The 27,353-nt window shown below is 53.7% G+C and overlaps 2 protein-coding genes across 2 annotated transcripts; one reads left to right on the forward strand and one right to left on the reverse strand.

Annotated features, from left to right (window-relative positions):
• Positions 1-4: 4 nt before the first annotated feature.
• Positions 5-5,380, reverse strand: GNB2 (G protein subunit beta 2). The gene is made up of 10 exons (XM_079944451.1): positions 5,104-5,380; positions 2,687-2,832; positions 2,434-2,472; positions 2,211-2,317; positions 1,837-1,900; positions 1,591-1,753; positions 1,430-1,496; positions 888-1,089; positions 580-796; positions 5-500 (listed from the first exon to the last, which is right to left on the reverse strand). The coding sequence occupies exons 2-10, from the start codon at positions 2,741-2,743 to the stop codon at positions 394-396; spliced, it is 1,023 nt and encodes a 340-aa protein (XP_079800577.1). The 5' UTR covers positions 2,744-2,832; positions 5,104-5,380; the 3' UTR covers positions 5-393.
• Positions 5,381-13,143: 7,763 nt separating this feature from the next.
• On the forward strand, positions 13,144-25,842 carry ACTL6B (actin like 6B; the record flags this gene model as incomplete). Its single annotated transcript, XM_079946223.1, is given in 17 exon segments — positions 13,144-13,168; positions 13,616-13,746; positions 13,750-13,807; positions 13,810-13,829; positions 13,831-13,867; positions 13,870-14,052; positions 14,357-14,457; positions 19,597-19,694; positions 20,355-20,449; positions 20,515-20,621; positions 21,287-21,376; positions 21,528-21,589; positions 21,708-21,822; positions 21,935-22,015; positions 22,112-22,207; positions 22,417-22,503; positions 25,686-25,842. Coding segments are annotated over 17 exon segments (1,521 nt in total). The 3' UTR covers positions 25,821-25,842.
• Positions 25,843-27,353: the final 1,511 nt, after the last annotated feature.

A 27,353-nucleotide genomic window follows, 5' to 3' on the forward strand; every position in this document is an offset into this window, starting at 1 on the left:
TAAGCAAAGGTAGAGACCAGGTACAGAGTTGGAATTGGTTCCTTTATGGAAAAACTGAAAATATAATAAAAATTAAAATAAAACCAGTTTTAAAAAAGCCAGCCCCTGGAGTTTCCACCTCCTGCCTCTGGCCCTCCAGAGGGATGAGGCCCTGACCCCAGGGCAGCAAAAGGATGAGGGCTTTCTGCCCCTCCTCTTCCCCCATTCTATTCCCATCTTAATCTCCACAGTGGGGGCCCCGGGAGGAACCAAACCTGGGTAGGGGAGCAGGGACCCGAGGCCCCGTGGCCCGAGGAGGGAGGCTCGGTGTGCACCCAGCCCCAGAGCTCCCGACCTGTAGTGTGGGCATGGGCAGGGCCCCTCCTAGCCTGGGCCCAGCTGGGGTCGGGGCTGTTAGTTCCAGATCTTGAGGAAGGAGTCCCAGGAGCCTGTGGCCACAGCCATGCCATCGTCAGTGACCCCAAGGCAGCTCACTCGGTTGTCGTGGCCTGCGAGGACACCTGGGACGGAGCGGGACGTCAGAACTCCAGCCTCGTTTCCCTGTCCCCACCCACCCCCTGCTCAGCTCCCAGCTCTCACCTGCACGGTCGCCCTTCATGGCATCCCAGATGTTGCAATTGAAGTCGTCGTAGCCAGCGAGCAACAGCCTGCCGCTGCGCGAGAAGGCAACAGAGGTGATGCCGCAGATGATGTTGTCATGGGAATACATGAGGAGCTCCTGGTCGGCCCGCAGATCAAAGAGGCGGCACGTGGCGTCGTCAGAGCCCGTGGTGAAGGCATAGCCGTTGGGGAAGAACTGCAGGACACAAGACCAGAGTGGGATGAGGGTGCAGGGCAGGGCCTGGAGCCTGGCAAAGATGGGCCAACCCAGCTCGCCCAGAACTTACAGCCACGGCATTGATGTCGGACTCATGGCCGATGAAGGTCTGTCGACACATCGAATCCCGCACGTCCCACAGCTTGATGGAGGCATCACAGGCGCCTGACACAAAGGTGCGGCCATCGGGGGCCAGTGACAGGGACATCACATCCCCACTGTGTCCAGCAAAACCCACCGTCTGCTGGCCTGTCTCAATGTCCCACAGGGCACTGGAGGGGTGACAGGAAGAAGGAATGGATCAGAGACGGGTGCAGGACAGACTCCCTCTCCCCTACCCCTCCACCCTGTGAGCCCAGGCCCAGTGAAGCCTCCACACAAGGGGCACCGGGAGCCACTGGGTGACAGAAGCCTGCTCCTGTCCCAGGTGAGAAGAGGTCCCCCACTTCCCCCTCCTTCCTGCCACCAGAGCAAAAGGCTGAGTGTTCAGAACAAGGGCTCTGCCGGTGCTTGCGCAGGGTGGGGACTACCGCCTGAGCACTGAGGCGGTGCTCCCTCCCCCGGCAGGAAGTGTAGGTGAGTCCCGACTGCCTAGCCCTGGCAGGGCCTCACCAGGTGGTGTCCCCAGAGCTGGTGATGATTTGGTTGTCATCCAGGAAGCGGCAGCATGACAGGTACCCTGGGGAAAGGGGCTGGTCAGCCGGGTCTTTAAGGGAGGGCAGCACAGCCCCTCACCCCGCAACAGTGCCTGTGCCTTGCCAGGCGCCTCTCACCAGTGTGGCCAGGCAGCTCCCGGCTGACCCTGACATTGCCCTCACGGGTCTTGAGGCTGTAGATGGAGCAGATGTTGTCCAATCCCCCACAGGCCACAAAGTTTCCTGAGGGCGCGTAGGCACAGGTCATGACCCAGGAGGAGCGCAGCGGGATGGCATGGACCTATGGACGAGGGGCAGTGCCCAGGGTCAGAGCCAGCCAGGGCCTGCAGCCCAGCCCCATCCGGCCTCAGGTGCCACCTCTACCTTGTTGGTGGTGTAGCTGTCCCAGATGATGAGCTTCCCGTCCTGGGAGGCACTGACCAGCAGCCTGTCGGAGAGTGGATGGAGACGCAGAGGGGTCAGGGTGGGAAGCCCCCTCTGGAGGCAGGACACCCTTCCCCCTCTCCCATCTGGTGGGAGACAACTCCCGGCAGCAGCTGAGAAGTTCCTGTCGGTATGGCCCTGTTTCCCATCCCCTGGGGATGTCTGGGAGTCATGGGCTTCCCAAACAGACTTGGCAACAGGGGCATCCTGTTTCTGGCACCAGACGTGCAAGGTTACCCCTGCCCACCCTGCCTGCCATAAACTCAGCCCAAGGCAAACACGACAGCTCAGCACACAGCCCCAGCCGCACCCACCTTGAGTCTGTCCCCCAGTGCATGGCGTAGATTTTTGCCAGGTGCCCACGGAGGGTCCTCCGTGTCCTCATTTGGATTCTCCCCACTGGGTCCAGCCCAGCTGTGATCTGGAGGTGGAGGCAGAATGGGCTCAGGAAGGTTCAGGCGGCAGGGCCCTCTGAGAAGTATGCTTCCAACCCGTGCTCCTTCCCTAAACCCAAGTCCAGCCCTGGATTCATCTCACCTGGGTCAGTGTTGAATCCCCACATGCTTTTCGGGCATCCTATAAGAGACGGCAGAGCCATTCATGGAGAGGCACGAAGATAAGACAGGAGGAGAGGAAAGAGAACAGGAAACAAGGGAATGGAGAGGATGAGACAGGAGTATATTAGGGTACCCCACCACCACCCACACACAAACCCCTCCCCTGGCCCGGTGCACACAAGCCACCCGGCCCTGCCCGCTCAGCCGCCGCAGCCCGGCGGCCAGGCCCTCACCCGGATCTGGTTCCGGAGCTGCTCAGCCTCCTGTCTCAGTTGCTCCAGCTCACTCATGGCGCCGGGCCCGTGGGGCGGGGTTGGGGGCGGCTGGGGGCCGCGGGACGGGGGCTGGGGGAGGCAGCTCCTCGCCGCTGGCCCGAGGCCTGGGGGATGCAAGGCTGACGTCAGGCCCAAGGCCGCCGGGGAAGAAGGGGGAAAGGCGGGGTTGACGCGCGGCCCGGAAGGGGTAAGTACAGGTCGGAGGGGGAGGGGGCGCCAGCGGTGGCCGCGGTCCCCCGGACAGAGCACGGGCCTCTGGCACGGGAGAGACGTAGCCGGGGAACAGCTGACTTCCCCAATCTTCCTCCCGCCCCCCGGAAACGGAGCGGGAAGCTCAAGAGGAAGCGCAGGGGAAACTCCTCCCTCGGACAGCAGCCCGGGCGGGACACCCGCGGCAGGAACTGGGGTGCGGGAAGGGGCGGGGAGAGTCCCTTCGAAAACAGACCGGGCGTCCTCCCCGGCCCGCAGAGACACCGCCCTCCTAGCACCTGATTTTAAAAGGGACGGTGCCTCTTTAAATTCACCCCCATACACCGCACACCCTCCACACACACATCCCCAGCTTCGACTGGGGGTGGGGGAGACCAGAGGGGAAAGCTGGGCTGTTCGTGGGGTTGCCTAGGCAACCGTCACCCGGACTGAGAGCACCTCATTGGTGAAGTGCCCCCACCCTAGCCCGGTTGCCGAGGCAACCGCATCCACGGCTGAGACCTGTAGGGTGGATGACCCCACCCCCGGCCCCATCGCCCCCGCCCGACCCAGCCTCCCGCCCCTCCCCAGAACCAGCCAGGGTGGCTGTTTACAGGATTTGGGAAAAGCCGATTGGGCACTAATAGGTTCGGGACGGCTCACCCCGGATTATCCCTGGGCCGGCTGCGCCCCATTAGCCGCCCGCGGCGGGTGGAGGCGAGGGTGGCGAGGTAGCCAGCCCCAAGCCGCTGCTCCCTCCAGCGGCTAGGCCGCCCGCTCCGGCGCGCCCGCAGAAAGCCCGTGGGAGCCGCTCTCGAGTAATTAGGACTCCAAAGAGAGGTCCCGGGCCCAGAGGCGCGGAGCTGCTCTCTCCCAGGCGCCGGCGGGCGGGCGAGCGGGCGGCCCCAGGCGGCCCGGCTCCCCAAGAGCCCAGCCCGCGGGCTCCGCGCCGGGGCCCCAGGGGCCTGGCTGGCTCCGCTCCAGGGCCCGGAGTCCTGCCCCCCCTCCCCTTTAGACACCTGTGTGATCTGGCCATGCACACTGCACTCTGCCCACCCAGGCGTCCCCCATCCTGCTCCCACTTCCCCCGTACCCTGGGCGTTCCTCTTCCCCACTGACATTTCCCCTCTGTTCAGCTTTTCTACACCCGCGCCCGAGGACGCCCCTCCAAAAAAGGGAGGGGGCAAAGCCCCCCACCCCACTTCCCCAGCTCCGGAGAAAGCCCCTTCCTTCCAGCTGCCGGCAGCCCAGGCGGGGCGGCAACGCCAGACGCCCGGGGCAGAAGGAAGCAGGCCGGGAGGAAGCCGCTGGGGGCGGGGGCGACGCTCCCAGACCTCAATCCCCATCACTCGCCAGGGCCCCCTAGGCGGCCCCGGGTTCTGGGCATACAGCAGCCGGGGGTACCACGGAGAAATGGGGGTGCAACCACCTCCGCAGGTCTAGTGGGGAGAAGGGGAAGGGACAAGGGAGGGTCCCCGGATCTGGCAGCTGGAAGGCGCGGGCCGGTGCCGCGCTGCTAAGCGCAGTGGGCCTGGTCCTCCGGCCCCCACGACCTCCATTTTGCCCAAATGAAAGCTAGGCGGGGGGGTGGGGGTGGGTGGGGGCCGCCTGGGAGCTAAGCGTGGGGTTAGGACTACTAAAGGTAAGAGGGTGCCGAGGTGTCCGGTCTAGGGTAATGTGGCCAGAAAACACGGGCAGACCCCAAATCGAGGTGGCGACGAGGAGAAGGGTAGCCTCGCGGCCCTGCCTGCCTCAGTGAGGATTCTGGAGTTTTGCAAGGCGAATGCCGGCGGGGGTGCGAAATGGGAGGACACGAGGGGTGCTACCCAGGGGCAGGCAAGGGGGTGGTAGAGGTGGGGAAAGGGGGCGGGGCGGGGCTTAGAGGAAGCCCCGAATTTAGACCCCCAACTTCTCAGGGAACAAGAGGTAGGTGGGGCTGGCCTGGGATCTGGGGTCAGGCAAAAAAACCCCGATGGTGCAGCGAGAGCGTGCGTTATTGGAGGCAAGGGTCCCCCGGTTTCCCTTCCGGGTTTGGGAGCGACGGGGCCAGAAAAAGGGAGGGGAGGTCTGGAGAGTTACGTCCGCTCCCGAGAGGCCAGACCGGGGAGACAGACAGAAGAGAGGTTCCCCCCTGGGAATTTGGGGCTTAGGGGGGGAATGAGGACTCCTTTTATCAGCGGAGGTACCTGTGGCGGTGGGACTCTGCGAAGGGTCGCCAGAGGAGCGCGAGAGGTCCTGTCTTCCTCCGCGGCGGAGGCGGCAGCGGCGGCGGCGCGGATGGATTTCCTCAGTCACCGCAACTCACCGTCCAGCTCTGCTCTCCCTAGAGCGGAGGGATCCCGCCCGCCAGTGACGCGGCCGTCGCCGCCGCGCCCTGGGCCCGGCTGGGCGAGACCAACTACTTAGTGGGGGGAGCCCGGAAGGGAAAATACCACCTAAGGGGCAAATATTGGCCCTGTCACATCAAAGATATTACTCCACACTATTTCCACGCAAAACGGACCAAAACAGATGCTTTGCCTCCCCAAAAGGCGCAAGACATCTCCCCCGGGACTGGCAGAGATGGTACCGGCATAGGGGAGGGTGAAACCGCTGGATGATCACGTGACCTACCCTCCCGGATTGGGCGGCTCCAGACTGGGAAGGGGAGTTCGACGTCCCAGTTCGCGCCCTGGCTCCGCCCCCTGCATGTGAGGCCACGCCCCTACTTAGGGGGCGGAGTTAGAGAGTTCCTGACCCACGCAGGCCTCAGCGCTGCAGAGGAAAGGGCAACGATGCCGAAGGTACCCGAGCAGGAAGGAGTGGGGGCAGCTTCTGCCCCTGGGAACTCAGGTGTGCTGGGAGAAAAGTCCTGCCCAGGCAGTGTCCCCACGTTGCTCAGTGGGCTTTTGTAGAACTCTTTACAGGGCTGCATGACACCGTAATAACAACTCATTTATTGATTTCCATACTTATTTAACGCTCACGACAATATTATGAAGTTAAGTACTGGCATTGTTACCATTTTATAGTAGTGGAAACAGATTCCTAGGGCTGCAGAGTTAAGATGTGAACCAGGGCAGCTTTGTCGACTTTACTGTGTGCAGTGCTAGCCTCTTGATGAACCCCTGGACCATCCCTGTAAAGGGATGAGAATGTAACTATAAGCCTCAGTTTCCACATTTACAAAATGAGGCTGTTGATAGCTAACTGCCCTGCAAGTCACCTTGGATTGTCATGAGATCCCCACAGATTGTGAAAATGTTTTGGTAAGTTCAAGTCAGTGAATAGCCTTCGCCTCCTCATGAAATTTAAAAGTATCAAAACAGACACTTTTCATGTAACCTCTGTTGAAGGCATTACAAATAGTTTTCAAAGCACCAATTTTTTTGGGGGGGGATGCAGATCTTAGTTCCCCAACCAGGGATTAAACCCGGGCCCCAGCAGTGAAAGCACTGAGTCCTAACCCACTGGACCGCCAGGGAATTCCCGTCAAAGCACCAATTTTTTAAGAAAATAAGAAAAAAAGTCATTCTTACTTAAGCACAGATTCCATGTATGTGCACTCACCAATTCAGTGATATATTAGCAGTAGGTAAGAGATGTCAATTAGAATTTGGAAAGGACCTTATATTTACTTCAGTTTCAATCTCCAGATGGGCGAAGAGACTTCCCTAAAGTCATTTAGTAAACTAGCAGCCGATGACTAGAACCCAATTTTGTTAATCTCTATAGGGCATCTGACACTGCTTCCTCTCACTTGGGTTCTGTGCTAATATGCTTCCTTGTTTTAACCCAATCAGCAAATATTTATTGAGTCCCAAAGATGTATCAGGCACTGTCTTAGGCCCTGGTGATACAACCTCGAATTTGTGCACCCTCCTCTGCCTGCAGGGAGCTTACAATCTACAGAGGAGACAGATGGTAGACAACCATGGAAATAACTATTAGTACTGGAGGCTTGAAAGTGCCATTTACTGAGAGCAGAGCAGTTGGAAGGGGACATATTTGGGGAAGAAGATCAAGAGTTTTAAGTTGGGACGTGTTAGGCTTGAGGTGCCTAGGAGAGGTGCAAGGCAGAATGCTCAGTAGTGGCTGTCGAAGCAGGTCTGGGGCTCAGCAGGAGTCTGGGTTGGAATAGAGCCTTGAGAATGAGTGGCATTTTAGAGCAGATGAAATCATAAAGAGGTTCAGGGAAAAGACAAGATGGCCTAAGACCAAGCCCTGAGGAACTCCAACATTTAAAGGTCAGGCAGAGGAGAACAGGCTGCCAAAGGAGAAGCCAGAGAGCTAAGAAGAAAATCAGGAGAACGTGGAATTCTGGAACCCAACAGAATTTTTGGAAAATTCTGTTGCGAAAAAGGAATGGTAAACTGTGCTGAATGCTGCAGAGAGGTGAAACAAAGCTGGACTGGGAAGAGGGCATAGGACTGACTACCGGGGAGGCTGCTGCTGGCTTGGTCTGGAGCATCTGCAGTGGATGCTTTGCTAGCAGCGGGCTGAGGACAAGTGAGAAATGAGGCGGTGGAGACAACCAAGGTGGCCAAGGCTTTGGGAATCTTGGCTGCAAGGGGGTATAGAAAGGTGGGGCGGCAATGGGAGGAGAATGTGGAGTCAAGAAATATGGGTTTTGATGGGAGCTCCTGGAGCTTGTTTAGATAATAATGAGAAGGGCTTCCCTGGTGGCACAGTGGTTAAGAATCTGCCTGCCAATGCAGGGGACACGGGTTCAAGCCCTGGTCCGGGAAGATCCCACATGCCGTGGAGCAACTAAACCCGTGTGCCACAACTACTGAGCCTGTGCTCTAGAGCCCGCAAGCCACAACTGCTGAGCCCGTGCGCCTAGAGCCCGTGCTCCGCAACAAGAGAAGCCACTGCAATGAGAAGCCCACGCACCGCAGCTAAGAGTACCCCCCACTCGCCACAATTAGAGAAAGCCCACGTGCAGCAACAAAGATCCAATGCAGCCAAAAATAATAAGTAAATTTATTAAAAAAAAACAAACCTTGTTTATAAAAATAATAATAATAAAAAAGATACTAATGAGAAGGACAGAAAGGAGAGAGAGGTGAAGATAGAGACAGGTAGGGGATGACCAGAGGATGACCAATCTCTCTGAGAAGGCAGAAGCCCTGGAGCACATGTGGAAAACCTGGCCCTGGTGGGTCATCGGACACTTTCTCCTCCCTCTGACTGTTCTTTCTCAGGCTTCTCCTCAGCCTTCTCCTCCTCTTCAGGACACTCTGTAAACGTTGATTTTCTCAGGATCCCAGCCTCAGCCTCCTCTTCTCACTCTCCATGTTATTCACTGGTGACTCCAGTCACTACTGGGACTTTCATTACCCCTTAATTGCTCATCACTCTCAGATCTCTGTCTCCACAATCAGACTCGGTGTCTGTCCAACTGCAGACTGAACGTCTCCACCTGCATGTTCATGGACAGTGGTGCACTGGAGTCAGCTCGTGCTAGCTTGGACCAGCTCACAAGAGGCCATCGTATACCTCTCTTCCCAACTCCTTATTCAATGATGTCATGTTGATAGTAGTAACTTGTAATCGTTGTGGTGAGAGTATTTACACCATGGAAGTCAGCAAATGCTTCAGATCGAAATTCCCCTTTCCCAAAGAGTTGATTGTTAAAACAGTGACTGCACATCACTGTTGACAGATGTCTCACATTCAACATATTCAAAACTAAAGTAATCCTCTTCCACCCTACCCCATCCTACCCAACCCTACTTCTCCTCTGAATCTCTTGGCCCAGTTAACAGCACCACCATCTGCCCAGGAGCTTCTCACCCCCTCACTCCCCATATCCAAAAGATGGTCAGTTAGTTAGGCTATAGTCCAAGCTGCTAGAACAAAGAGTCCCCAAAATTCAGTGGCTTAAGTGACAACCCCAGAATAGATCCTCCAGGACTGTGGGGCATCTCAGCCATCCTCAACCTGTGGCTTCCATCTCTGTGTCCAATGTGGCCCAGGCATTTCCCACTATTGTATCTGAATCCATCTCTTGGGAAGGGGGGTGGCATGGAAGCATGAGTTCTTTCCTGTTTAAGGACACCACTAACTTCTATTCAGAAGTTGGCCAGATGCAAGGAAGGCTGGGAAATGTAGTCTGTAGCCATATACCCAGTTAAAACATTGTTCATAAACAAAGAAGGGGGACTTCCCTGGTGGCACAGTGGTTAAGAATCTGCTGCCATTGCAGGGGACGTAGGTTCAGTCCCTGGTCTGGGAAGATCCCACATGCCGCGGAGCAACTAAGCCTGTGCGCTGCAACTACTGAGCCTGTGCTGTAGAGCCACAACTGCTGAAGCCTACGCGCCTAGGGCCCGTGCTCCACAGTAAGAGAAGCCACTGCAATGAGAAGTCCGCGCACCGCAATAAAGAGTAGCCCCCGCTCGCCACAACTAGAGAAAGCCCGCGCGCAGCAACAAAGACCCAATGCAGCCAAAAATAACTAAAGTAAATAAACTTATTTTTAAAAAAAAGAAAGGAGGGAGATGGCTATTGATGTAAGGCTAGCAGTCTACGTCATCAGTGAATACATCTTGTCAGTGCTACCTCTCCAATATTACTTAAATCTATCCGTGCTACTGTACGCCAGCTGCTATTACCTTGGTTCTTGCCTATTTCCTGGCCTTTCAGGATAGTCCCTCTCTAATCAACCTACCAAATAGCTGCCAGGAGGTATCTTTCTAAAATGCAAGTTGGATCGTATAACCTTGCTGTTCAAAACCATGCAGTAGTTCCCCACTGACTCCATGACGAGGGCCAAACTTCTTTGCAAGACAGAGAGGCTGGGTCTTTTCCCCTCTATTAAGAATGCCTTCCACCCCCCATTCCAATTCTACTTCCTGTCAGCTGGGAAATTTTTCATTTTCTCAGTCTTAGTTTAAATATTGCTTCCCTAACTACGTCACTGTTTGTGCCCCACTGCAGTGCTGGCTCCGTGCCTATTGCAGTCTTTACTGGACTTTCTTTCTGGGCACTTGCCACCTGCACTAGGGGCTCCCTGGGAAGCCAGGGCACTTGGCTTGTCTGGAAGAGGGCTGGGTGAGAGCTCACCAAGCAATAAATAGACACAAACAAGATGCCAAATCCTATCCAAGGTGTGGGGTCTGGGGGTCATGGTCCTACCACCTTCAATATCATTACCAGGTGCTCAGGTTTGGCCAGTGTGAGAACCTCCAGATGACTTTATTGAGCTAATTGTTTAATCATCCATCTTCTAAAATAGACATTAAACTCAGTGAGAGTCACATCAAGTTATATGAGCCATTTTATTCCCAGTGCCTATCAGGTACCTGGAGAACATCTATGAAATGAATAGAAGTATGGCAACATTTTCCCCAGGACCAATACTCTTTACATGCCACAGTTCAAATCTCAGCTGTCCCTTACCAGCTGAGTGAACTTGGGCCAGTCATTTACCTCTCCATGCTTCTGTTTCCCTTACAAAATGGAGATGATGATCGGGTCATTATGAGGACTAAATTACTTAATATTTGTAAGGCATTTATACAGTGCCTGGCACATAGCAGATGCTTTGTGTGCTAAGTAAAAACAGGGTTCAGGCATAAACGAGTTAATTTTTTTTTTTTTTTTTTTTTTTTCCTGCGGTACGCGGGCCTCTCACTGTTGTGGCCTCTCCCGTTGCAGAACACAGGCTCCGGACGCGCAGGCTCAGCGGCCATGGCTTACGGGCCCAGCCGCTCCGCCGCGTGTGGGATCTTCCTGGACCGGGGCACGAAGCTGTGTCCCCTGCATCAGCAGGCAGACTCTCAACCACTGCGCCACCAGGGAAGCCTAACGAGTCAGTCTTTGACTATTTTTCTAGTTTCATCTTCCCCTGATGCTGGTCTCTGCCACCAGCTCATCTCCAACTCTCCTATTTCCACATATGGACCTTTGCTCACACTGTTCTCTGGGTGGAAGACCTTTCCCACCTTGTTCACCAGTGACCCCTATTTATCCTTCACAATTCAAACTTCACTTTTGGAAGCCTCCCTGGACTCTCAGAGACAGGTAGCCACTCCCTCCTCTGGGCCTCCATTTCACCCCACTTTCATGCATGTCTGAGCTCCCCACTGCACCAAGACTCCTTGAGAGCAGGGATATATCTTATGCACCTTAGTATTCCCATACCTTGTACAATGCCTGGCACACCGTAGGCATAAAAGATGTTTGTTGAATCAATGAATGGATGAATGAAATATATGAATAAACTTCACCTTAACCACTTCCATCATGCAACAGCATATCATGTCAGATCCTACGACAAATGGAAACTGGCCACAGTTGACTGGGCGGTAAATCAAGTCTAGTCGGTAGTTCGCTGACTTTAGCTTTTCTACCAACCATGAGAGGAAAAATCATTTTACCAGATAGACTACAGATTTCTATGAATAAATGGATAATAATATTAAAGCCTCAAAAATGCCCTAGGGATTTTCTTAAGACCCAGTGTTTGCTGAATAGCCCTGTGTGCCCAGCTCTTAGCCAGGAACTTGATTCTTGAGTCCTCACCACCACCTGTCCTACAAATGGGGACAGTGAAGCTTGCAGAGGGACATAGAGGTGTTATGAAACAAGGTCATCTGTCAACTGGCTGATGAGAGATGTGAGTTCCAGTCCTGGCTCTGCCCCAGTGGGCTGTGTGACCCAAGACAGGGCCCTGCCTCTATCTGGGGAAATCCCTATAAAATCTAGGAGTTGTATCCAGGATCGGTAAGGTTTCCCCTGACTGGGGTAGTTTCTGAATCTGAGATCCTGACTGGGATGGGGGAGGGGATAGTGGGAATTGACAAGGTGAATTTACAAGGGGAGGGAAGCAACACTATTCAATGTCAACAAAAAGGAGAGGTGCAGACCATGAATAGAATCACTTTCCCCTCCAGTGTTCTCCTTTAATTCTCACCTCAGCATTTTGAAAGATGAAGAAATGAGGCGCTGAGAGGTTAAAGGGGCTGTTCCAATTCATCCAGGCCTCAATTTATAGAGGACAATGGCTGACCTAGGCTCACGCTGGGATATTTCTGTTTCCCAACTCCTGAATCAGCTCACCCCTCCCACTGAAGCCTCCAGTCTGGGGAGCCAGGCCTGGGCTCAGAACCACCCCTGGGCATGCGAAATGCCACTGTCGCCAGTGGGTAACGGATGAGCCAGCTCAAACCATCTGTCCTTTGGCTAAGGAAGGGTGGAGTCCCTTACAGAATGAGTATCTGATGAGCTGAGAACCTTCAGGGGCATTCGGCCGGCCATCACACAGAACCCTCTTCCAATGCTATCTCTGGTCTTATTGCCCCCCACCCCTAAACAAGTAGGTGGGAGTGCCCCCAACACATGCACACGAATGCTGACACACTCACATACGTACAGGCACACACCTACCCAGATGCTCACATAAGAGTCTCTCAGCTGAGCCAGGCTGTCAGAGCCACTCCTTCACCTTCTCTTTCAAAACTGCTGTGGAGATGGCCTCATGCCAGGAGCCAAGAAGGACCTAGGAGCCTATGAGGGGAAAATCTACTTGCTTGATAAATAACTCCTGAGAAGAACAGATGAAAAGAGAGGGAGAAGGAAAGGAAGCTAAAGCTGGGTTAGCTGAGCGCCATGTGTGAACGTGTGTACATGTGAATAAACGTGTGTACGTATAAGGCTCAGGCACCAGAGGACCAGCGAGGAAAAGAGGGACCATCAGAAAGACAAGGGTGGCAAGAAACAGGGAGAAAATGGAGACGACCCCTTCCCGTACCTCTCCCCCTCCTTCCTTGCCCTCCCTCTCCCAGTGATTTCATTCAGTCCTGGGTATGGCAGAACCTTGCTCAGGAGCCTGAGAATGGACGCGTCTCGGAGACGATGGCGCCCTTTTCTAGACCCCATTTTAAAAAGTAAGGGAGCAGGGGCCCAGTCAGTCACCCTACAGTCTCCGAATGGACAAGGTCTCCATCTCTTGCGTACTCCTGCTCTCTGCCAGCCTATCCCTTAGGGCCGGCCTCGAGGTCCTTGCTAATCCCCTCCGCGGCGCCTAAGGTTGAGGTTTCTGGCCCTTTAAAGCAGCGGCCCCCTGCCGGGTTATTGTCTGGCTTCTCAGCCTATCGGCGGCGCCGTTGGGGGCGGGGAACCTGGCCTCCCGATTGGCCGCCCCGCGCCCCGCCCCGCCCGGGGTCCCGGGAGCTGTCCGGCAGCCTCGGTGCTGATCCCGCCGCTGCCCACGGGCCGCGAGCAGCGCTGAGGGCACTATGAGCGGGGGCGTCTACGGCGGAGGTGAGCGAGCCTCGGGCTTCGGGCTCTCCAGCCTGGCGCGGCCTCGCCCGAATCCCAGCGCCCCGAACCCGCGAGACCCAAGCTCTGGGCACCCTGGGGCCTGGCACCTCGGCGCTCGAGCAGGTCTAGCCCCTGGTTTGTGTCCTGCGCCACTCCCACCTTCGACCCCCGCCCCCGGACGTTCGCGCGCACCGGGCCCAACCTCTCTACCATTCAACCCACCACCGCCCGGCCCCCAGCCCAGCAAGGAGAGTGGCCTGAAAACGGCCACTGAGCAGAAAGGGACTTTGGGGTCTTGACCCCCACTCCCAGGACCCTAAACTGTTGGCCGAGCTCCCACCCGCACCGTCCGGCGTTGAAGGTGGCTCTGCCCTGACCTCCTTTCGGAACAATCCAAGAGGAGAGAGTTTGGGAGAGATCCCCTCACAAGTCTGTCTCCCCGCACAGATGAGGTGGGGGCGCTGGTCTTTGACATTGGCTCCTTCTCAGTCCGCGCTGGGTACGCTGGGGAGGACTGCCCCAAGGTGAGCCTTCCAGCCCCCTCCCCAAAACCTAGGGCTCCCCTCCAGGCTTCCCAGTGATCCAGGGCTCTCGGAGCCCAGAGAGAAGCTTTGCTGAGTGGGAATGAGGGAGTAAACCCAGGGGTGGGCTGAGGGCCCTGCCATGGGCCTGGAACCGGGCAAGAGATTGATTTCTCTCCGCCCATGCCCCCTTCCAGGCTGACTTTCCCACCACAGTGGGGCTGCTGGCCGCGGAGGAGGGGGGCGGGCTGGAGTTGGAGGGGGAGAAGGAGAAGAAAGGGAAGATCTTTCACATCGACACCAATGCCCTCCACGTGCCTCGGGATGGAGCGGAGGTCATGTCACCCCTCAAGAATGGCATGAGTACGGGGCCCCCACCCACTGCCTCCTGACACAGACTCAGAGCCCACACCCAACAACCTGGGGCACAGCACCCCACATCCACAGAGTCTTCCTTGCAGCGACCCAAGTCCCAGGGATGCCCTTACTTCTTCCCACAGCTGCCTGGTTCCTAACCAGGGGCCACCAGATTCCTGGGAAGGGGGGACTTCTGCTGGAGCTTGTCTTATTTCCCCTCCCCCGGATTTTCCTTCCCTCCTTCCTTTCCTTCCTGTCCCTGGACTCCTGCCTGCCCACCCTCATCTCTCCACTGGTCTCCTGGCCCCAGTCGAGGACTGGGAGTGCTTCCGTGCGATCCTGGATCACACCTACAGCAAACACGTCAAGTCTGAGCCAAATCTACACCCAGTGCTCATGTCCGAGGCCCCGGTAAGTGCCTCATCCAGCTGCTAGTCAAGCCCTGGGGCCCACCATTCACCTCTCTCCTCAAGCCATCACTCACTCCACTTCGCTTTTCAAACTTTCCTTCCAACTCCATCATCTTCAACCACTTTCCTTCCTCCCTGGTTTAGTCTCCATGCCTTCCTCTCTCCTCCAGCTCTATCCACTTGCCCTTCCCCCAGTCAACCTTATACACTGCCCCACCACCCCAAGTCCTTTTATGACCTTTTAACTTACATTCTTTGTCAATATTATATATACATGTAAAGAATCAATTTGTTTTATAAAGTATGTTAAGAAAAAAAATGCCATTCATAGCCTCCTCCTTCTATTGCCCCTTTTCCAGAGGCAATTGCTCTTCTCTCTTTTAGCTTTTTTTTTTTTGCTATTACCTTTTAAAAAAATATTTATTTATTATTATTTCTTAATGAATTTATTTATTTTTGGCTGCGTTGGGCCTTTGTTGCTGCGTGCAGGCTTTCTCTAGTTGCAGTGAGTGAGGGCTACTCTCTGTTGCAGTGCGCAGGCTTCTTGCGGTGGCTTCTCTTGTTGCGGAGCGTAGGCTCTAGGTGCGTGGGCTCAGTAGTTGTGGCTCACGGGCTCTAGAGTGCAGGCTCAGTAGTTGCGGCACACGGATTTAGTTGCTCCACGGCATGTGGGATCTTCCTGGACCAGGGCTCGAACCTATGTCCCCTGCATTGGCAGATGGAGTCTTAACCACTGCGCCATCAGGGAAGCCCCTGTTTATTTATTTATTTGGCTGCGTTGGATCTTAGTTGCGGCATGCTGGATCTTTCATTGCGGCACGGGCTCTTCGCTGTGGCCCACAGGTTCTCTCTAGTTGTGGTGTGCGTATTTTCTCTCTCTCATTGTGGCATGCAGGCTCCAGGGCGCATGGGCTCTCTAGTTGAGGCGTGTCGTCTTGTTTGCCCTGCAGCATGTGGGATCTTAGTTCCAAGACCAGGGATCAAACCCATGTGCCCTGCATTGTAAGGCAGATTCTTTACCACTGGACCACCAGGAACTCCCGCCATTACCTTTTATATCTCTAAATATCACACTTAAATTGCTGATTGTGAATTTTTTAGCTTTAAACATTATCTGTGGATTTCCCACTATAGAAAATGAGCATTGGGCTCCCTTTCCTCCCCAGCCCACACCACACACATTTCTTATTTCTTACCTAAAGTACAGTTGTAGTTTAGGGTTTTGGGTTTTTTTAAGATCAATATTCAGTATTTACACTCTTATTATTATGTATGCTAATCAGGCCTGAACCAGGCAATGAACTGTGGTTTATTTTCCTTTCCTGTGCAACTTTTTGTTTTCTCTAGCACTGAAAATTGTCTTGGTTCTGTTTTCCTTAGTTTTTCTGTCTACTTAATAATGTGGCCCTAAATTATTCATCAGTTATCTATATCTTTTCTCAAGACATTAATTCTTTAAGGTGTTCTATCAATTTCATCTTCAAGAAATCTCCTCAGGAGCCCACTGACCTGCTCTACTTTGGACTAGTTACCTTCTACACAGAAGATGTAGCTATCATCCTGACATCTCCCTTCACCATCATCTTAAGGAAACACTTTGCCCCTCTCCTGTATTAGAAGTCCTGTTTCCTGTATCACATGACTCCTTTCCTTTATTTTCTTCCTTGTTTTTATGGGGCACATTTTCCACTAGCTGCCTTAGAAAGGTCATAAGAAGTAACATTTTTGACACCTTGCATGTCTAACCTTGGATTGATAGTTTAGCTAGGTATAACACTCCAGGTTGGAAATCATTTTTCTTTGGAATCTTGAAGGCACTTCTCCAATGTCTTCTAGCATCTACTGTTACCATCAAGAAGGCCAAAAACATTTATTTCCTGATCCTTTGGTGTAACTTATTTTTCTTTCTTAGAGTTTATAAAATTTTCACTTTGTCCTCAGTGTTTTACAATTTCACAATATTATATGGGTTTATTTTTGTACATGGCTCTGGACACCCAGTGTGTCACTTTATTTTGGAAACCTATGCCTTTCAACTCAGTGAAAAAAATTTAATTACTTATTTGATGATTTATTTCTTTCAATTTTCTCTATTCTCTCTTTTGAGAAATCCTATTATTTGGATTTTGTACCTCCTGAACTGGTCTCCTAATGTTCTCGTCTTTTCTGTTATGTTTTCCATCTCTTTATCTTTTTCCTCTTATTTCCAAGATATTCCCTCACTTTGTTTTTCACCTCTTCTATTGAGTTTTTTGGGGTTTTTTGGTTTTTGTTTTGTTTTGTTTTTTTGCTGTACACGGGCCTCTCACTGTTGTGGCCTCTCCCGTTGTGGAGCACAGGCTCTGGACGCACAGGCTCAGAGGCCATGGCTCATGCGCCTAGCTGCTCCACGGCATGTGGGATCTTCCCGGACCGGGGCACAAACCCGCGTCCCCTGCATCGGCAGGCGGACTCTCAACCACTGCGCCACCAGGGAAGCCCCTATTGAGTTTTTAATTCATTCCTGCTCCTGTATTTTTATTTTCTGGGAGGTCTTTATTATTCCATGAATGTTACTCTTTAGAGCATCCTATTTTTATTTCATGGGTGCAATATTATTTGTTATCTCATAGGGATATTATTAGTTTTGTCTTTGGAAGTTTTCATCTCCTTGTATACTTATTGTTCTTCCAAGTTGCTTTTTTTCCCTGCCCTTTCTTGGGAGTCTTTATCTCATTTCCTAGGTTTTTCTCAAATTTCCACAAATCCTTGGTTGTCCACATATGTTTAGGAATGGGGGACTAAAAAGCTGATTGGGTAGGGGGACTTGCTGACTGCAGTCTTTGTTATAGGATGGTCTGACTGGGATGTTGCATCTTTAGATCTTTGATGTAACTCACAGGGAAGACTTCCAACCTGAAGACAGGACTGCCCAACCCCTTTCTGGAAGCCAAGTGAGCAAATAGGGCTGATGTTATCAGCATTCAATATGCATGGCATCACTTAATTCCCCTCTTTTAAGTATAGTGTCCTCACTCCCAACAGTGACAAGTGTCCCACCAGTTCAGAGCCCTTCAGTTTTACTCTCTCCAGAGAATAAATTTCCACTCTTCTGCTGAGGTTGGAGTGGGCAATAGCCTAGTGCCATGGAATTAGGATGAGAGTTTAGGGATCTGTTACTTGAATAGTTTTAAACAATCTTATTTTATTTCCCCTTTCCTTCCACTTCCAGAGCTACCTGAAACTACCAATTCCCAATCCCTGTGAGGATTCTGCCATTTAGCACAGGCTGTTGTTGGCTTTTTCCACTACCAGTTTAGGAGTCAGCATTCTTGAATCTGTTAAGTCAGTTACTGCTCACCTAACTGATTTCCAACCTTCAAAAATTTGTTGCTGTTTTCTCATTTCTTGTTCTTCTGAAGCTTTAAGGGTTTATGCCTCTCTGTCTCTCTTTCAGGTAAAATTCGCATGACATAAAATTAACCTTTTTTAAGTTAAAAATTCAGTGGCATTTAATACATTCACAATGTTCTGCAACCATCACCTCTATCTAGTTTCAAAACATTTTCATCGGCTTCCCTGGTGGCGCAGTCGTTGAGAGTCCGCCTGCCGATGCAGGGGACACGGGTTCGTGCCCCGGTCCGAGAAGATCCCACATGCCGTGGAGCGGCTGGGCACGTGAGCCATGGCCGCTGAGCCTGCGCGTTCGGAGCCTGTGCTCCGCAACGGGAGAGACCACAACAGTGAGAGGCCCCCGTACTGAAAAAAAAAAAAAAAAAAAAAAAACACATTTTCATCACCCCCAAAGAAAACCCATTTTCATTTAGCAGTTTCTCTCCACTCCCCCTGCCCCCAGCCCTTGGCAACCATCAGTTGGTTTTCTGTCTCTATGGCTATATCTATTCTGGATCATTCATATAAATGGAATCATACAGTATGTGACGTTTTATGTCTGTATTAATGTTTTCGAGGTTCATTTATGTTGTAGCTGACTGAGTGATATTCCATTGTATGGATATACCACAATTTGTTTTACCGTTCATCTGCTGATGGACATTTGAGTTATTTCCACCTTGGCTGTTGTGAATAGAGCTGCTGTGGGCAGCTGTGTACAAGGATTTGTTTGAGCACCTGTTTGCAATTCCATTGGGTGTATAACTAGGAGTGAAATTGCTGGGGCATGTGATAATTCTATGTTAATTTTTTGAGGAACTGCCAATCATTTTCTACAGCTGAGCCATGTAACCTCCGCAACAGCAGTGGACAAGGGTTCTGATGTCTCCACATCCTTTCCAACACTTGTTATTCTCTGTTTTTTCATTTTGTCTTGTTTTTAAATTATTATCACCACCCTAGTGGGTGTGAAGTGGAATCTCATTGTCCTTTTGATTTGCATTTCCCTAATGGCCAAAAATATTGAGTATCTTTTTTTTTTTTTTTTTTTTGCGGTACGCAGGCCTCTCACTGTTGTGGCCTCTCCCGTTGTGGAGCACAGGCTCAGTGGCCATGGCTCACGGGCCTAGCCGCTCTGCGGCATGTGGAATCTTCCCGGACCGGGGCACGAACCCGTGTCCCCTGCATCAGCAGGCAGACTCTCAACCACTTTGCCACCAGGGAAGCCCTGAGCATCTTTTTATGTGCCTGTTGGCTTTTGTGAGTTTGGGGTTTTTTTGTTGTTGTTTTTTAAATTAATTCCCGCTCTATTATAGTTTTGCTGGGAACTTGGGAGGGAATAAAAGTAGATGTTTGTATTCAATCCAACATTTTTACCCAGAAATCTTCTTCCTCAGCTTTCTTGCCTCTGAGATGATTAGAGTGAAGAGGAGGGATGTACTGGCGGCTGGGGGTGGGGGTGCTGAAGTGCGTAGTGCACAATCAAGAGTCCTGGGCTACGAGTCAAGAGACTGTGACTCTAGACTCAGCTCTACCGAGAGCTTTCTGTGTGATCTGGGCCAGTTTCCCTCCCTGAGTTTTGTTTTCTTCAGTTGAGTTTGAATTGTGATCTTTAAAGCTCTTTATAGTTCTCACATTCTAAAGATCTCTGAGGGTCAGGGGACCTGCCCTCTGTCCTCAGCGCAAGATACGTGTTGGGGTGGCGGGTATGTACGTGGATCGGTGCCTTTCCCTTCCTGAATCTTCCCCTCTTGCCCTTTCTCCTCAGTGGAACACACGGGCCAAGCGGGAGAAGCTGACGGAGCTGATGTTCGAGCAGTACAACATTCCTGCCTTCTTCTTGTGCAAGACAGCTGTGCTTACTGCGTATCCACTGGGTTAAGCTACTCTGCCGGAGTGGAGGGTCAGGGTGGGGTGTGTGGCGTTCTGAGCTGGAGGCTGGGCCTGATTCTATGGAGGGTAATATCCTGGATGGGCAGACAGCCCCCTGAGCCCCATTAGTGCAGAGGGCCCCTGGGGGCTAAGCGCCTTGGACCTTGGGGTGGCCAGCTCAGCAGCCCTTTCCCATTCCTTGGATCAGGCTGGGCATTGAGAGTAAGGACAAGTAGACAGCAGGGGCTGGGGCTGGAGGGAGGAGGGAAGGGTATATGACACTGAGGTGTTTGTTCCCTTCCCAAGCAACCAATCAGCATTTATTTTATTTAAGGATCTGCCTTGCATTGAACCCTATGCTAGGCGGTGGGGCGATATAGCCCCTAATTTCAGAGAGCCCATGGGACATAGAACTAAACCTAAAGAGAGGCTGGGAGCTCAAAAGGAAGGAATAGAGGGAGAGAGTGTGATTCGGACAAGAAAAAAGTGACAAGGGTCTCAGCTGCCTTTCTCTAGCAGATGGGTCGCAAACTAGAAGGAGAGATTTGCAGACTGGGAATGGGCTGGATCCAGGAAAGAAGAGAGTGACTAGGCCAGACTCGGGTCCCAGCCCCCTCTTGCTGCTGTCTCTTTGACCTACCCATCCCACACCAGCTTTGCAAATGGACGCTCCACAGGTCTGGTGCTGGACAGTGGGGCCACCCACACCACGGCCATTCCAGTGCACGATGGCTACGTCCTGCAGCAAGGTGGGGCCTCGGCAGGGGTCGGGGGTGCCTTGAGGGACCAGGTCCTGACACCCCCTCCTTTCCAGGCATTGTCAAGTCACCCCTGGCAGGGGACTTCATCTCCATGCAGTGCCGAGAGCTCTTCCAGGAAATGGCAATTGATATCATCCCGCCTTACATGATCGCAGCCAAGGTGGGGCCTCTGGGATGTCCTGGACACTGACCCGTCAGATATCAGGGTGGGGAGCAGCCAGGCCCCAGAAGGACCCTCAGGCCTCAATTTGCAATTGAGGCATCAGAGATCTGGACAGGCTGAGGGATATGGCCGAGGTCCCACAGCCAACTGCTAGCAGGATGTGTATGTGAGGGCCAGCGTGGTGGGTACTGGTGTCCAGTAGACCCAGGTTCAAGGTCTGCTTCTGCCACAGAAGAGCTGTGTGACCTAGAGCATGAGACTGAAGCTCCCAAGCCTCAGTTTCCTCCCCTGTAAAATGGAATAACAGCATGTAGGGCTGCCGCGAGTGTTAAATGAGACACTGCATGCAAGGGATCCCCACGTGGAACATGGATCCGTAAAAGGCTGTTTCCTTAAGGTCTGGCCGCCTACTGGATTCCCCAGGCTCTCAGTGTTCTCTGACCAAAGCCTTTCAGATCAGCTGTACCCGCTGCACACATGGCATCTGTGGGGATGGGCTCTCCCCGTTCTCTCTCCTCTAACAGGGAACGGGGAGAAACACCTTTTCCGGGCAACAGAGCAGAGAACCCAGTGCCCATTAGCTGCAGAGCTGGCAGGTGTGGTCAGGGTAGGCTGGGCCAGTGTGGGATGGGGTAGGGTGCTCACAGGCTGTGTCCCCACAGGAGCCCGTACGGGAGGGCGCCCCCCCAAACTGGAAGAAGAAGGAGAAGTTACCCCAGGTTTCCAAGTCCTGGCATAACTACATGTGCAATGTGAGGCGCTGGCGAAATCCCCCCAAACCCCCGCGCCCCCCACCTCCTAGTCCCCTGCCATGAGCCGCGGGGAGGGACAGAGGCCCAGCAGGTGGAGTGGGGTGTGCCCTGAGATGGGAACCCAGCCCTCACCACCTCCCTGGGTTCTCAGGAGGTGATCCAGGACTTCCAGGCCTCCGTGCTGCAGGTCTCGGACTCTCCCTATGACGAGCAGTAAGTGCAGCTCATGGCTGGGGGGTGGGGGGTGGAAAGGGGGCAGGCCTGGAGCTCAGCGGGGACCGCTGGTCTTTTGGGAGCACCCCCAAGCAGAGTCTTGCTCCTTCCTGGGCAGGGTGGCTGCGCAGATGCCCACAGTGCACTACGAGATGCCCAATGGCTACAACACAGACTATGGTGCGGAGCGGCTCCGCATCCCTGAGGGCCTGTTTGATCCCTCCAATGTCAAGGTGGGGCTGGGTGGAGGGCCCTGGATCCCGGGGTGTGGGAGAAGCTGGGAAGGATCACAGAGGTCTGGGAGAGGGGACAGAGGGCCCGAAGCCCAGTCACCTTTCTCTGCAGGGCCTTTCGGGGAACACCATGCTAGGTGTGGGCCACGTGGTGACCACCAGCATCGGCATGTGCGACATTGACATTCGCCCGGTGAGGCCCAAGCCTGAGTCTTGGCAGAGGGGCCCAGGAGAAGCTGGGGGGGGAGGGGCTGTCCCGTGACTGCTCACTCCTCCTCCCTGCTCTCAGGGCCTGTACGGCAGTGTCATTGTCACTGGTGGGAACACGCTGCTCCAAGGCTTCACTGACAGGCTCAATCGAGAGCTTTCCCAGAAGACTCCACCGGTAGGAACCCACCCCTGGCCAGGGCCCTGGACTCCAGTCCTGGCTCAGCCCTTCAGGACCAAGTCCTTCCTCCTCCCCACACATCAAGCAAACGTTCTGGCCACCAGAGTGGCCCCTTCCTGCTGTGGCTTCCCAGTCTTCCCTACCCCCAGCCCTGTCCCTTCCCAGAAGCCAGGTGTCTGCTTCCCTCAGCCCCTCTTTCTCCCCAGAGCATGAGACTGAAGCTCATCGCCAGCAACAGCACCATGGAGCGCAAGTTCAGCCCCTGGATCGGGGGCTCCATCCTGGCCTCACTGGTGAGAGGGGAGGGGCCTGGCCTAGCGCTGAATGTGGGGAAGGGCAGATCCAGACAGCCCCCATCGCCTTGCCTGCCTCCTCATTCATTCATTCAACAAACATTTATGAAAGGGCAGTCACTGCTCCCAGAAAGGTGGATCCCACATCAGGACACAAATCAGGGAGCGGAGGACAGGAAGCCGGAGAGGTTGGCTGGGATGAGATTGTGGTGGCCCTGTGTGCCAGGGTGAGACCCTGAAGGTTTGGGGCAAGGTGATGTGATGGCCACAGGCACGTTTGGGAAGGTTATGTCAGACATGAGTCTTTGGGGATCAGGGTATGAGCCAGATGTGAGGGGACCTTGCCAGGAGGTTCTTCCTATTGTCCTGGAGTCATGGAATGGGTAGCAGTGGGGATGGGGTGGTGAGCAAGGGGCAAACAGAAGGAGGCTGGCAGGTTGGTTCTGGGGCGGTAGGTGGGGAGTTCAGTCTGGACCAGCTGCTGGGGTAGAGGCAAGACGCTGAGCGAGAGGTGAAGATGCAAACTGCATCTGGGGGTGCAGGTGTCAGCCACATAGAGTGGGACAGCAGGGCCATGACAGGACAAGGAGGATATCCACTAGAGTGTGTGCCCCCAAGGAGACAGAAACAATGGTCAGAGTGACAGGAGTCTGAACCCCTGAAATTAGCTCAGGGCTGAGAATGTGTCAGTCACACAGTTGTTGAGGGCCTCCTGTGCACCTGAAGTGGACAGACAGCCCGACCTAGTCCCCGCCTCTGTGCGTGGGAACAGTCTGGAAGCCGAGACGATTAAACAGGAGGTCATCACAAAGTGTGGGGTGTTCCTTCAAAGGAAGACGTGATTTTGTTCAGGGGTCATGAAGGGCCTCTAAGGGACACTCAAGCTGAGATGAAAGAGTGAGTAAGAACTTATGAGGCGAAGTGGGAGAGAGGGTGCTTGGCTCCTGGGGGGAGCTAGGCAAGGCCAAAGGCAGTGGGCAGATGCTGTGAGATCTGAGTTGAGTGAACTCACTTGGGCTGCAGAGCAGAGAGTGGATTGGAGAGGGCTGCTGTGGTCTCCACTGTGACCTGCGTTTGACGGCGGAGCAGATATCGGGGTGGAATTGAAAGCTTATCAGAGGTCTGACTGACAGAATGTGGACACTGTTTGGATATGCGAGGTAAGAGGGAACCGGCTCAAGGACGAGGCCCAGGATGCTAGATCCTGGCAGTGCTGTCCAAGAGGAATGTAATGTGAGCCACATAGGTCATTTAAAATGTTTTAGTAGCCATAATTAAAAAGAGTCCAAAGAAACACGTGAAATTAAGTTTTAAGAATATATTGTATTTAATCCAATATATCCAAAGTATTATCATTTCAATATGCCATCAATATAAAAGTTAAGATGTTTTACATTCTTTTCCCTGGGTTTAGTCTTCAGTATCTGGTATATGTTCGACATGTGGAGCATATCTCATTTCGGACTAGCCACACTTCAAGTGCTCAATAGCTCCATTTCAAATGTTCCATGTAGCGAATGGCCACTGGATTTGGACAGGGCAACTGTAGAAGGTGAGAATGACCAGAGAAGCAGGTTTGGGGCAGGTGTGGGCGAAGATAGTGAACACAGTTGTGGACATGTTGAGGGTGAGGTCCCAGGGGACACTGAGGAGGAGGTGTCCAAAGACAGCTGAGTACAGTAAGTCCCCTACTTACGAACCTTCGGGTTTCGAACTTTCAAAGATGCGAATGTTCGCATGTCCAATCACATAGTTAGTTCACGTGTCTGGCGTACATTGTCACATGCGTGCATCCTCCACAAGTGATTTGCTTTTGTGTACTTTACTGTACAGTACTGTATAGAGTACAGTAGTACAGTACTTGTAAAAAATAGAAGTGTTCATTTCATTGGCACTAGTGCAGAACTTCTTAGAATATGCAACCTTAGCATAAAATATTTCTTTAAAAATTATACTTCAAGCCCATAAAATAATTTCACTCTGAAGAATTTTGAATAGGAATGTACATTAGATATTATAGATATTGGAATGATAGATAAAAATCAGATATCATCTTTTTAATCCAGTTACTCCACTGTGACATTTGTTAAAACTGCGTTCAGTATTATGTGTGGTCTTCATGATTTCTTTGGATCCCTAGTATCTATATTTATTTCAGCAGACATAATATACTTGTGGGAAAAGTATTATAAACCTATTAAAGTACGGTACTATATAGCCGATTGTGTTAGTTGGGTACCTAGCTAACTTTGTTAGACTTAGAAACAAATTGGACTTAAGAACATGCTCTCAGAAGGAAACTCGTTGGTACATAGGGGCCTTACTGTATTTGGGTCTGGAACTCAGCGCAGAGATCTGCACTGGAAACCAGAAATGGTGGGAAGGGTGGGGCCTTGGCACGTGAGCAGAAGGGAGGGGAATGACCTGGTCCAGGAAGGTGTGTTCTTCCTGGACACGCCAAGGGACAGAAGCAGGGACACACACACTAACTTTCAGGCAGAGGCAGGACAACCACAGAGAGGGTACAGTCTGAAATGCCAGGGCTGGAGACCCTCAAGGAGCTTGTTTCAGCGGGAGGGTGGAGGTGGGGCGCCAAAGTGACGACATCCTAATATCCTGATGTTAGGTGGTGTCGGAATGGTGGGGAGGGAGGAGGAAAGATTTTTCTTGGGATGGAGGGCGACTTGGCGTGTTTGGAAGGCCTGACGGAGTGATAGGGTATCTGGTGGAGAATGGATGTGGAGTGTTGGGGCGCCGGTTGGCTGGCCTGGGGCTGTAAGCTCCACCTCCCAGCTCGAGAACAGCCCTCGGCCCCGGGCAGACTGGTGCTCAATAAATACTTGTTGAATGAATGAATCGTGGATTGAACGATATGAAGCAGGTATTCGCCCTCTGAATACGAAGGAGGGGACAGGAAGATGGGGACAGGAAGATGGGGCAAGTTGGTGGCTGCGGGAGGGCTGTGGGCTTGAGAGGAGGAGGTTCCGAGGGGTCGAGCCTGCGCGGGAGGCGTGTGGGGAGGCGCTTCTCCCTCTCTCCAGAGCCTCCCCGACCGCCGATGTCTCCCCCCCGACCCAGGGCACTTTCCAGCAAATGTGGATCTCCAAGCAGGAATATGAGGAGGGCGGGAAGCAGTGTGTGGAGCGGAAGTGCCCCTGAGGGCGCCCGCTCCCCGTCCACAGGCCCGCCTGCAGCGGTGGGGGAGGGAACGCGAAAGCAAGGAGATGGTTTCCCCCACCTCTGCTCCGCCAGCGCAGACCGAAGCCCCCAACGCTCCCAGCGCCCGCTTTTCTTCCCTTCCCCACTCGTCCTCTTAGACTGTGATGTTTCTGGGTTGAAAGGAGTAAAAATGTTTTAAGAAAAAAAAAAGTTGGCCTCTTTGGGGGTGGGCAGTGGGGGCAGGGGTCTGGAGAGAGGAGAAGGGAGGACCACACCTATACCCATTCGGAATCGCACGGTGGACGCCAGGGCAAGGTCTGCGGGCGGGGGCAGAGCCGTAGGAGCCACGGATGCCTCAGGTTTCAAAGGGGCCGCAATCCAGGGAGGATCACGCAGCGAGAACCCGGGAGAGTCGCTCAATTAGGCGCCCAGCGAGGAGCTGAGTTGCGGCGGGAAGTGGGAGCCGGAGAGAGGATGCGGCGGTAGGGGCGGGGCGGAGCCGAGGAGCCGGCCCAGGGGCGTGGCCTGGGCGTGGCCGGAGGTGGGGTCTCGGGTGGGCGGGGCCTCGGGCCTCCCGAGAGGCCGCACTTAAGCACCCCTGGACCCACAGCTCAGGTGAGACGGGACTGCGCTGTCTTTTCCGGGGCGCTAGGCGGTGACAAGAGTGGGGCAGGGAATGTGGCACCGGTACTCCCCAGCAGCTCAGAACTTCTCTCCCAACTTGGGTAGGAACTGAGGTCTCCCAGGAAGACCCCGACAGCGGGCCCTTGAGCCCTTCCATTCCAGAGCTCCTTGCCCCCTGCCTGAAACTGTAGGTGAAACTTAGTAGTTTGTGCCTGTGTTCTGAGGTCCCCAGACCCCAGAGAGATAGAAACCCGTGTGGTCCAAGTCCTCTGGTAACCAAAGAGGCACAGGTGCCCAGGGAGGACCATCACTTGTCCAACGTTACCCAGCTCTGCCCGTGCCTTGGCCAGGATTCTTTCCACTGATGCCTGGTGGGCCTTGACCCACAGATCGCTGACTCCAGGCAGGATCCCCATCCTGGAGCACTCACCGGCCCTGCCTGACCATGTGCTCCCACCCATGCACCTCCCTCCCCAGCAGCTAGCAGGAGCCTGGACCCCCCTTGCAGCCTGATTCCAACGGGACAGGCACCCACATGGCCAGGCCAAACCCCAGGTCACACCACTGTGGCCCCTTCAGCTAAGGATCCCACTGGGAGGGCAGCTAATGTGTTACAGGGCTTGGGTATTGGGGAGCCCGCAAGGCAGATGAGGAAGGGGCAGAGGTGTTCATGGTGGGGAGCTTAGGAAGGGGTCCCCGAGGACATTGGGAAGGGAGGAAGCAGGAGGGTGGAAGAGGCATCCATATCTCCGCCTTCCCCAGCCATCAGCCCTCCTCCCCCAGCCTTGACGGGAACTAGAGGCCAAAGTCTGCCCCAAGGCCAAAAAATTGATTGTTTTGCAAGAAGAGGGCAGGAGTGGGACTGCGGAGGGATTGGCAGGGGAGGGCACAGCCCCTCATCCTCTAGCCTGGGCTGGGGGCCGTGTCTGGAAGGCTGAACTGAAGCCCGGACTGTGCCCCCACCCTGGGACGGGGGAGGCAGAGAAGGGCCTGGGCTCAGGCTGCCTGCCAGGGCTGATAAGGGGCCTCTTGGGGCTCCCACAAACGGTTTATCACTGGGGGTGGGG

This window comes from Stenella coeruleoalba (assembly GCF_951394435.1).
Source record: "Stenella coeruleoalba genome assembly, chromosome: 15".
NCBI lineage: Eukaryota > Metazoa > Chordata > Mammalia > Artiodactyla > Delphinidae > Stenella > Stenella coeruleoalba.